This window comes from Hemitrygon akajei, chromosome 5, assembly GCF_048418815.1.
Source record: "Hemitrygon akajei chromosome 5, sHemAka1.3, whole genome shotgun sequence".
Classification (NCBI taxonomy): domain Eukaryota; kingdom Metazoa; phylum Chordata; class Chondrichthyes; order Myliobatiformes; family Dasyatidae; genus Hemitrygon; species Hemitrygon akajei.
The window spans coordinates 164,144,667-164,156,892 of NC_133128.1; the positions used below are offsets into that span (position 1 = coordinate 164,144,667).

The 12,226-nt window shown below is 37.0% G+C and overlaps 1 protein-coding gene across 5 annotated transcripts in view; it reads left to right on the forward strand.

Moving 5' to 3' along the window:
- nckap1 (NCK-associated protein 1) overlaps nt 1-12,226 on the forward strand; it is a 162,624-nt gene that overhangs the window by 87,379 nt on the left and 63,019 nt on the right. For all 5 annotated transcript variants that reach the window (XM_073047054.1, XM_073047055.1, XM_073047056.1 and 2 more), the window contains 4 exons: nt 3,452-3,591; nt 4,220-4,351; nt 5,738-5,956; nt 6,049-6,179. In XM_073047054.1, coding sequence (XP_072903155.1) covers nt 3,452-3,591; nt 4,220-4,351; nt 5,738-5,956; nt 6,049-6,179 — 622 coding nt within the window. The remainder of the gene's footprint in view (nt 1-3,451; nt 3,592-4,219; nt 4,352-5,737; nt 5,957-6,048; nt 6,180-12,226) is intronic.

Below are 12,226 nucleotides of genomic sequence, written 5' to 3' on the forward strand. Positions count from 1 at the left end.
GTGACAAAGAGACTTGTGGTTGAATATCTGCCACTTGTAAATGGAGTGCTTCGTCAGCAGCTAAATCATCTTTTAAAGAAACAATGCCAAATTTGCTTTCTCTGGTATGCTGTATATGCTACATTATAACCAACATTAGGTTGGTTGTTAATCTTGTCACATGACTATTTCCCTGCTGATTGCCTTGTCAAACATTTATTAGAAAACTAGTTGATCAGGTGAGTTGGAGACATGATGCATAGATCACAAATAGTGAACTGAGTGACATGTCTTTTGATTTGCAATAGTTTAATTGTTGCTATTCATATGTCAAATCAATTGTTTATAAAAACAACTTTAAGAAGACTGGGGAAAATATCACATCTGTGAGGTGCCACAATGCAGTTTTGTTACTGCTCAGTTTCAGTGCTGGACTGAATTTCCTTCTCAGTCTTTTTTTTTGCTTGTCAAGAATAGGGAAAGAAGCCTTTATATTATACTAGATCCAGTTTTAAGCAGGTTCTTATTACTGCCTGGATAAAAAGTCGAAATTGTTAGAAACATAGCAAGTCAAGCAGTGTTAATGATCAGTGTTTCAAATACTTCATCAGAACTGCTACAGTGAACAAGCAAGTCAGAGGCTTGGGAAGGAACAGATGGGACACAGACGAACCTGAAAACTGTTTGAGTAATGGAAATTTGCACTATAGAATCAGTAAACCACTAACCAAAAATTCTAAAATATGATTAAAACTCGCGTTTACTATTTTTTTTTCTCATAAATTCTGAGATTGTTTATCAAGAAATACACAAAGGTGCTGGAGGCAGCATCTGTGGAGGGCAAAAGGCAGTCAATATTTTCAATCAAAGCCCTTCACCTGGACTGAAAAGAAAAAGGGGAGATAACTAGTATATATTAAAAAAAAGTGGAGAGAAAGAGTGAAGCAGGACCTGGCAGGTGATAATCTTTTTCAACATGTATTTCTTGATGCGCACACGGATGATGTGGCCTCACATTACAGAAAGCATTGTGGAATGTTTTCCTAGGAAATCATAACACTCCCTGTAACATGGAGTCAGTCACCTGTTTAGGGGATATCAGTTGTAATCTAACTACACTTTTGCAGGATTTATTGGCTGGGACACATGGAACACTAAGAGCACAGCTTCAGCAGACTACTTGAATAGTCTAAAATATTTAGATAGCTCAGAGCTCTGATACACTAAACCAACTGCATTGGTGGTGCTTCCTGCGCCCCTGTGGATTTTGTCAACTTCATTAAACTTGTCTCCAACTTCCACATTGCCCTCAAATTTGCCCTCTCACACCTCTTGTCCCCAGCTGCCACCCCACCAGCCTTGGTGTCCAGCACATAATTCTCCGTAAATTCTGCCATCTCCAGCGCTATCCCACCACCCAGCACATCTTTCCCTCCCCTTCTCTCTACCCTGCCCCCAACTGTTGGTATCACTCCCTATGTGACTCCCTAGTCCATTCATCCCTCCCCACTGATTTCCCTTCTGGCACTTATACTTGCAAGCAGAACAAGTGCTACACCTGCCCCTACACTTCTGCCCTCTCTACCATTCAGAGCCCCAAAAAGTCCTTCCAGGAGAGGCAACAGTCCTTCCTGTTGGGGTGGTTTACTGTATCCAGTTCTCCTGGTGTGGCCTCCTGTATATCATTGTGCCCAACACAGATTGGGGGAGACTGCTTCACTGAGCGCCATCCACCAGAAAAAGCAGAATTTCCCAGTGCCCACCCAGTTTAATTCCACTTACCATTCCCATTTCAACAGTACAATCCACAGCCTCTACTGTTGCGATGAGGTTACATTCAGCTTGGAGGAGCAACACCTTATATTCCATCTGGGTAGCTCACAACCTGATGGCATGAAAATCCATTTCTTAAACTTCCAGTAATACCTCTTCTCCACCCCCAACATTTCCCATTCCCATTATCTTCTCTTTCCTGAACTCCTTACATGCCAATCACCTCCCTCTGGTGCTCCTCCCCCTTTTCTGTCTTCCATGACCTTCTGTCCTCTCCTATCAGATTGCCACTTCTCCAGCCCTTTATCTCTTTCACTAATCAATTTCCCAGTTCTTTACTTCACCACTTTCCCTCTCTCTCCCCCCCCCCCCCCCCCTGTTTTCACCTATCACCTTGTGGTTCTTCCTCCCCTCTCCCCACTTTCTAACCCTGACTCTTCATCTTATTTTCCAGTCCTGATGAAGGGTCTCAGCCTGAAACATTGACTCTACTCTTTTCCAGAGGTGCTGCCTGGCCTGCTGAGTTCCAGTATTTTGTGTGTGTTGCTTGGATTTCCAACATCCTGTTTGAGGCTACATCAAAACTAGTTCAGTTATTGCTGAAAGTCATTTGAAAGAGACTGCTTAAAATCCAGAAGGTCAAAAACTAGAGTATGCTCTAATATACACCTGCCAAGTAGAGAGTATGGAACACCTTTCCTCTTGTATAGAAGATTCTCTATTCTCTTTGTCTATCAAAATGTTAACTTTCTGACTTGGGGAGATGATTGCTGCACATTGTAGTTTGTGGGAAGTATTATAAAATAATTTATAAAATATGAAAATATAAAGAACCTTTGTTCTCGATTTTTTTATTTAATTTTGTGAGAACTAGTTCTGTTTCTTGCTGGTAAAGTACAAAGTTAGACATGAGGTTCTGCAGGTGCTAGAAATCTAGAGCAATACACACAATGAGCTAGAGGAGTTCAGCAAGTCCGGTAGCATCTATGGATGGGAATAAACAGTTGATGTTTCAGGCTGAGACCCTTCATCAGGATCCTGATGAATGGTCTCTGCCTGAAGCATTGATTGTTTATTCCCATGCATAGATGCTGCCTGACCATACAAAGTTACTTAGTAGGGTTCTCTTGCTGATCATGAATACTTCTAATCTGGCAGAAAAGAAGTGAGTTGATGTGGAGAAATTGTGCAGTAAAATGATTCAGGAAGAATCAAAAGAGAAATAGTGAAGGACCATGAATCTCCTTTGCATGTCATAGCATTTTACTTGCTGATATGGAAGAAAAATGTACACAAAATGTACATATTGTGCATTTAATACTGAACTGTATAGGTTTTGTATGTTGCATAAAGAGCAACTCAATTTGCCTAAAACTTTGTTTTCATAAAATCTGAAAGCAGTCACAGTATATTTAAAGTTCATTTAGAAAATGTGTAGCTAGTTTCAGGAAAAATGTGTTGAAGAACAACCTAATATTTTACTACTTGCATATACAGTAGCTTTTCATTCATTCAATAGAGAACAAACAGTATGTTTTACAAAATGGAAAAATTTGCATCTATTAAATTGAAAAATTCACAACTCTTTTTTAAAGTCATATGTACTTGGTGGGATTAAATTTACATTAATATGCTAATGGTGGTAGTTGGGACATGTTCATCTCAAGCTGCTTTAAAGATTACACTTTTTGTTCTGTAGTTATTGCCAAAGCATTGTGCCAAGACCATCAGTCAAGCAGTGAATAAAAAGTCCAAAAAACAAACTGGAAAGAAAGGGGAGCCTGAAAGGGAGAAACCTGGAGTAGAGAGCATGAGAAAGAACAGGCTACTGGTTACCAAGTGAGCAGTCTTCAACTCATTTTTGTTATGGTCATGTTTTTTTTCTTTTCTAAGATCAAGGTTTTAAAATAAACTTGAGAAGAGATAACACTTCCAAGATTGATTTATTGTATTAAATTTCCTTACAATTTGTACTAACTCCTGATTGAAATTTGATGTTACCTTTCATTTACCAACATCATGAGTAGCTGCCTTCATTTAGGAAATTAAGCTACCATAAAGTACTACTTAATTTACCTATTGTGAATGTTTTCTTTGATTTTAACAAGCTTAAACTGATCAATGTATTGTGATTGTGTTGTAAGCTTATGAGGGGAAAAAGTTTCAAAGTAAATCAGAATGAAGTTAATTTAAATATTAGGAAAAGAGAATATTTTAATAAGAAAAACTGGAGTGACATGGAAGTAAAATGAATTTGGCTCATTCTAAATTAATATTGATGAATTGGGGCAGGAGTATCCAGCACTGTGCTATTATAACTAGGCTTAAAATAAATGTGCGTGTGTTTATATAATGCACTTCAAATAATTTTGAGCTGCTTTGAGATTTTTGGAATTTGTTATGCAGCAAGTAAATGAATTGCTGTTGTAATTGTCTTGCTCACTTTTTAAAAAATTTTGTTTTTCAGTTTGGATAAACTGCACACTGCTCTCTCTGAGCTTTGTTTCTCTATCAATTATGTTCCTAATTTAGTAGTCTGGGAGCATACCTTTACACCTCGAGAATATCTTACTTCGCATCTGGAAATCCGCTTCACTAAGTAAGAATATTTTTATGATGGTGAAAGAGATATTGTGCACGGAATTGTGGGATATTTAAAGATAACCATTTCAAAAGGCCAATAATGCAAAAGAAAATCCACTTTTCAAGCCAAGGCAAAAATCTTGAAGAACTCATTTGTATATAGTGGAGAGCTAGTACCCAGTTGCATCCCCTTCATTTCAGCTGTAGAGAGTGCATTCAAATCCTTGGTAATTTTCCCACAATAAAGATACAAGAATTAGCGATTTAGTAGTTAAAGTAATTAGAGAACTATAGTTAGTTTAAAAAAATCTTCTAGGGTTCTTCTGGAAAGAGAAATTAGGAGGGTATTCTATATAAAGGGGGCCATTCCTACCATGCTGTAATCGCCCTGGTGATTTATAAATTAAATTTGTACAGCTGTGTGAACATTATGGATTCATTTCCTATTCTATGCCGAGTTAGCTGATATCAGTTAGTGTGAAAGGGTGTTGTAGCCTCTTAAATTGAGATGAGCAATATTGACTAGTTTTCTGATTATCTTGGAATCAGTGCTGAAAATTCAAGGCAACAGGTATATTGGGTTTCTTGCATTGTTCCCTCTGACGGGGCTAATAATGTCTAGACCTTTACATAAATAACCATTTGAGAGCAATGCCTGATATTGTGGCACTGTATTAAATTGAAGAATTACTGCTGTAGAAAAGAAGAAAACTGGCATATTGTTTCACAAAAGGTTTTTCCCCTATCCCAACCCATCTGCAAAGATGTAGTTCAACAAAATATCCAAGTATTTCACCATCCAGCTATTTTTAGGTTTGTATGTCAAAGGCAAAATAGAAAATTTAAACTGTAACTTAACACTCTGACCCAAAGGTGCTATTGTCAACTGAAATAACTTTATATTTTATTTATGAACTGTCAAACAGGTAAAAGCTTTGGTGTGTTAAAATTATTATCTTTCTTCACTTTTTCCTCGACCATTTTTGACCTGTATGGGTATATTAGCTCTATTTAAGATTAGAAATCGTTCTATCTGAATTATTTCTCAAAGTACATTTATTGTACTTGTTTAGTTACGTGTAATCAATCTGAAAATAAAACCTGCCTGATCTGGTGGACCTTGCTCCTGATCATTTGTGTCATCAGCAAGAACTTAACTAAGAATATAAAACAATTGCAGAATTTCCAGTATCTTTAAAATTAAAGTTATAATGTCAAAAACAATGGTCACTGATGATGACCTTTTTTTTTCCTTTATATAGTGCTGATACCGACTAGACAATTTGGCTTTGTATCCATAATTTTGAAGAAAGTTGAGTCCTGAAAGTATGTTTTATCATGTCATTGTACATAAGTGTAATAGTTCAACTTTAAAATATACTAATTTAGATTTAAATTTCAGGTCAATTGTGGGAATGACTATGTACAATCAAGCTACACAAGAGATTGCTAAGCCTTCTGAGCTTCTGACAAGTGTGAAAGCTTACATGACTGTACTTCAATCCATAGAAAATTATGTGCAGATTGATATTACCAGAGTTTTCAACAATGTCCTTCTTCAGCAGACACAGCATTTAGATAGTCATGGTGAACCTACCATAACCAGTTTATACACTAATTGGTAAGTATTGAAACTATGTATTTTCAAATTATGAGAATTGGCTTATGTGATGTTATTTATGTTTACAAGCAACCTTATTTACATTTACACAGGTATCTGGAAACTCTTCTGCGACAAGTGAGCAATGGACACATTGCATACTTTCCAGCTATGAAGGCATTTGTCAATCTGCCCACTGAGAGTGAACTGACATTTAATGCAGAAGAATATTCAGACATCTCTGGTAAAGAAACTCAAAAATATTCCCCGCTGAATATCCTTAATTTTTTGATGGTCATTTAATCTCTTGAAGCCATTTAGACATTTGCCTGTCCAGACGGTTCTATTAACTCACCACTTGCCTCTGTTTTTCCATGACCTTATTTGCCTCAATGTTCTGTCTGTTTCTAACTAGTAATAGCAGAAATCAGACTTATCTACTGCCAAGAAACCACTCTTGTGAAATGGCACATTGCATGTTCTTTCTTTCTTTTTCAATCTTTTTATTATTATTATTAATATCAACATAATAAGATTAATACATAGATAATGGGATTACAAACATACGAATTTAAACTGAACATGAAAGGATACATAAGCAATAGTTACATTGCATGTTCATTTGGTGAATTAAAATGTTTTTCAATAGAAACGATTGAAAATTGAAAGGATTTAACTTTGTCTTCCTTTTCAGTTTTCTCCCTTCCTCTAATGAAGGAATGAACCCTTTTTGTCTCTAGTTCCATGGATACTATTTTTCTAAACTCTGCTTCTTTCAATTATCTCCAATGATTTTTTGAAACCTTTAAATTGTCACAATTCTAGGGCAAGCCTAAAACAAATCTGCTTGTTTAGCCAATCTATCAGTGTTAGCCTAAAATGTATAGTGGATTTACTTCAGTAGCTTAAAGATCGCAGTTAGAAGTGAGTCCTTTTCTATGGAAATAAACTAATGTAATTATATCGCTATTCAGAAAAAGTGTGTGAATCACGCAGATATGTTCTTGTGAAATTACTATTGAACATGTATCTTTAAACTTCAGTTATCTGATCATACACATGTTAAATATATTCAAAGGTAGATTTCATTCAATTAATCGTCACAAATTTTAAATTTGTCGGTATCCAGTGTGCTCTGCAGAAAAATGCTTGGCACAGCTGTGTTCCCTAAAGCTTTAAAACAATCTATTTGCTGAAAGATCTTAATTCTACAGGAAGTATAAATTTAGTTACAAGCCAGAGATGTAATGATATTAAATTGCATTACCTGGAATACTCTTCAATCAATCACACCCATTTTGAATAAAATACTTTTAATGGTATTAGCTCTGTTATCTGAGTTTATAATGTAACTTAAATTATGTTGTGGACTATTCAGTTAATCTGGATTCAGATTAATCTAGATTGCACAATTAATATATATTTAACTTCAGCATTCAGTAACCCACCAATGCATGATGCAAATTGTCCCTCCACTCTTTAAGAAGGGAGGGAGACAAAAGATAGAAAATTACAGGCCAGTTAGCCTCTCTTCAGTGGTTGGCAAGAATATGGAGTCCATTATTAAGATGAGGTTTCGGGTTCTTGGAAGCACACAATAAAATAAACCGAAGTCAGTATTTTTTCCCCTGACAAATCTGTTGGAATTCTTTGAGGAAATAGCAGGCAGTATAGACAAAGGAGAGCCAGTGGATATTGTTTACTTGGATTTTAAAAGGCCTTTGACAAGGTGCTGCACAAGAAGCTGCTAAACGAGGTAAGGTATTATGAAACTGCATGGAAAGATATTAACATGAACAGAAGATTGGCTGAGTGGCAAAAGGCAAAGAGTGGGAATAAAGGGAGCCTTTTCTGGTTGGCTGCTGGAGAGTACTGGTTTTCAACAGGGGTTTGTGTTGGGTCCATTACTTTTTGCATTATATGTTAATGATTTGGATAATCGAACTGATGGCTTTGTGGCCAGGTTTGCAGATGATATGAAGATGGGTGGAGGGGCAGGTAGTGTTGAGGAAATAAGATGTCTGCAGAAGGACTCAGACCAATTGAGAGAATGGACAAAGAAGTGACAGATGGACCATAGTGTAGGGAAGTGTATGATGTACTTTGGTAGAACGAAAAAAGGTGTAGACTATTTGTTAAACAAACAGCAAACTCATAAATCAGAGGTGCAAAAACATGGGAGACCTGGTGTAGGAGTCCCTGAAAGTTAACTTGTAGCAGTAATAAGGAAGGAAAATGCAATACTAGCATTCATTTCAAGAGCACTAGAATATAAAAGCAAGGAGGTAATGCTGTGGCTTTACAAGGCTTCGGTCAGACCACTTCTGGAGTATTGTAAGCAGTCCTAGGCTCTGTATCTGATATGGCATCGGAAAGAGCCTAGAGGAGGTTTATAAGAATCATGGAAAAGAAAGGGTTAACATGTGAGAGATGCTGGATGGCCCTGAGCCTGTACTCACTGAAGTTTAACAGAATGAAGTGTATCTCATTGAAACTAACCCATATTGAAAGGCCTAGCTAGAGTGGACATGGAGAGGATGGTTTCAATAGTAGGAGGGTCTCAGACCAAAGGGCACAGCCTCCAAATGCAAAGATGTCCCTTGTGAAATGAGATGAGGTGGGATTTCTTTAGCCAGAGGGTCATGAATCTATGGTATTCATTACCACAGATGGCTGTGAAGGCCTAGTTATTGGATATATTTAAAGCAGAGGTTGATAGGTTCCTAATTATTAAGAACATCAAAGGTTATGAGCAGTAAGCTTGGAGAATAGGGTTTAGAGGGGAAATAAATCAGGCATGATTGAACGGCAGAGCAGACTTGATAGGCTGAATGGCCTAATTCTGCTCCTATGTTTTATGGTCTTGTGGTCTAAAATTACTTCAGGAATGAGAGGAGGTATGAACATACTTATAGAGGAGTAAACTCTTCTTGGGTTCCAGCCAGGTACAGGTATCGATTTTAACTGATGTTTTGATGACAAACTCACCACCTTCATCAGGGATGATGTCTGGGCACATCTAGCCCAGTGGTATTTATACCCCTGTCGTCCATCCCTCCTAAGTGGTTTGTCCGTTTCCAATCAAGTTTCAGCTGTCCTACTTCGTTCACAATCGAATTCCAGTTCTTACTTAGAGCGAGACCATCATCTTAGTTAAAATTCATTTCCTCTGGTTTTATTTCAATGGCTTCCTTCACCAGGTGGTCCTAAAAGCCATTAGCGCGGAAGAGTAGTTTTGTGCCATCAAAGTCAATCCTACGGCCATTGCAAATGCAGTGTTCTACTACTGCTGATTTCTCCGGGTAACCCAAACAGATACACCTGTGCTTCTTGATGCAGGTGTCCACCAGGGAAATCCTGTAAATGGCAGCCTTCCTGAGTCCCTGGTCATCTTTCACCTGCATAAGCTGTGATTTGAGCTACCTTACAGGTTTTTGGGTGGTATTAATCCAGTATTTTTTCAGGATCCTGGTGATGCTTTCAGAAACCGTGGAAATGTACGGAAGACAGGCAGCAGTGACGGGTTCCTCTCGTGATTAGGTTTCCTAGCTTTTCCATCGGCTCTTTTAGGGAAATCTGATTGGATGAGGACTAACCAATCAAGTGGGATGGATGACAGGGGCATAAATAACTACCGGACTAGACATGTCCAGGCATCATCCCTGATGAAGATGGCAAAAGTTTGTGATAGAAACCTTGGTTAAAATTGATACTTGTACCCAGCTGTAAGCCCAAGAAGAATTTATTCATCATGTACATCAGGAAAGCACTAGCTCTATTTTTATAGAGGTATATCAAATTATATTGGGTAAAGACAATGGAGATTTTTAAAAAACTTACCATTAGTTGAAATATCAGGGACCAGTGGATAGAATGAAGGTGATTAGTAAAGAACCCAAAGTGACATGAAGATAAATGTATTTTAAGTGAGTGGCTGAAGTATTAAATGTCTGGTTGGGGTAGAACTGTAGGCAGATTCAGTTAAAGTACTTGTAAGTCACTTGAGAGAGGATGAAATCAGTTGGATTGCTCTGAAGTACTTGATGGGCTAAATGGCCTCCTTCCACGCTGTAATCGTTGGGATACTCCTGAATACATCTTTAAGCTGGTATACTGATTTTAAAAAAACATTTATTCAGTGGTCCAAAAAGTACTGTCGTTTTGAACTATAATGCAAGAATCATGTCTTTTGGATTAGACACATGCCTTTTCATAAATAAACTGTTCAACTGACTGGAGAGCATTTGTCCGTAAACATTTTCTTCCAAAAATGCTGATGGTTGCCAGTGTTCTCTGGCACATGCGGATGGCTTTTCTTTAAAAAAGGTGTCTGTTTCTTCACTGCATTTAAATTACCAATCGTGAATGTAACTGCATACTTTCACTGCAGACATAATCAAGACCATGTTTATACTTCTGGTAAATAACATTCATGAAATAGCATTGTGACCAGATTTTATTTCACACCATCTCTGACTTGTATCCAAAGGGACTGACTAGTGTCTAATAATAATCAACAGGAGCAAAACCTTTACATGCTGTCTCAGCTGAGTCATAAAGTTAAGTGGTTATAGCTCTTTGGTATGCAAGGATTATTTTATAAGCTAAAAAACACATAAAATCAATTTCTGGCTAATGTGCAGAACTAAAATTTTAAAAGTCCTGTTCCATAAAACTACATCTGAACTTAATTTGCCAGACAAATTATAAATTTTCAGTTGATTTGTATTAAGGCCTCGGTGTAACTCTGATACAGTGCAATTAGATTGTTTCCAAAAATGGCCAAGAGTTAAATTTTTGAATAGCTTGCGAATTTTAAAGGGACATTCATTCACTTCTGCGGTGAAGAATAAAATAATTGAATTACCTTTTGTTATCTCTATGCCTTATGTTATTTCTTTAATATACTCAATTGACTATTGCCCTCTAATTCTATGGAGTAAAAATATCCCCAGCCTCTTGTGCACCTATTAAATATCTCAATTCATTTACCAACTATTTCAATTCACTCTCTGCTTTTAAGCTTCAGATTATTTTTCAGCCCTGTCTCGTGCTTCCATGTAATACCTCCCTGTGTTAATCTTGAATCTGTAAACTTTTGCTCATTGCTGTTCTGTGCCTTGTTTGTGGTAATTTTGTGCCTGCAAATCCCATTTCCTACTTCAATTCCCAGTGAACTGTGCACAACTTCCATTCTGGTCCTCCAGTTTAACTGATTATAAATTATTGCCTTTTATAATAACACCAAATGAATTCTGGGTCTTTTTATATTCAAACTGGTCCATCTTTAGCTTCTCTACCCTCTTGAATATCCCTAAATTTGTCATGTCTTAAATTAGTGCCTTACTTTTCTTGTCAACCTCTTTGAATGTCTCCCTTTCTGTTACTACTCTTAAAAACCAAGAATTACCTAGAAAGTTCCACTTTTTGCATCATGCCTGCTGTAGATGACAGAAATGTACAATGTGCCTTCAGGCATGGTTAATTCATCCCATGATTTCTGTTACCCAGCTCTGGATATGCTCTCATAGTCTAAATATTGTGTATCTGATCATGGCCAGAGAATTTTCATAAGGTTTTTTTTGTGTTCCAAAGATATTTGTCCTTGTCTTCATGATTGTGCAGCCATTAATAACATTATCCTTTGACACTTCCAGCTTGAATGTTGGTGAAACCTTTTTCTTCTCTTTTACACTTCTTTCAACTATCTTTTTTGTTGCTTTTGGAGTACTTTCATGTATAGAATTAGCTAAGTTTCTCTGTTAGAAAATCCTCTCCACTGCCTTCAATCTCATTCCCTTCCAGCAGCTGTTCCCCCTACTGTTTAACTTAAGGTCAAGATCTGCTTCATTTGTCTTTCCCTGTTTCGATGAAGACTGCTCACTTCAGCCTCCGAAAAAAATAATTATTCAGCATTACCCTTTGTATACTCATTTGGTGCTGTACATCCAAGGGTTTCCTTTCGGCTTCTGGTCCGTCAGCATCAATTCATCCAAAATATTACCATACCATATTCTAGTTTCTAATCTATTCTGGTACTAGTACTCCAGTGGGGTTTTTTTGCTGTCTCATGTTGGCCTTGGTACTCCAGTGTCTAAAATTTCTATTTGAGTGCAAATTTCCTGGATGGTATTAAGCAGTAGAAAGTTATTGAAAGTCATTGATTTGTACTGGAATTCTATTCTACATGTTCTGTAATTTGTTTTAGTTTTTCCAGAAGTAAAAATATTATTATTGGAGTTTAAATATATTTATCATTCCCTTATATGCACAAACTTCATTATTGCAGAC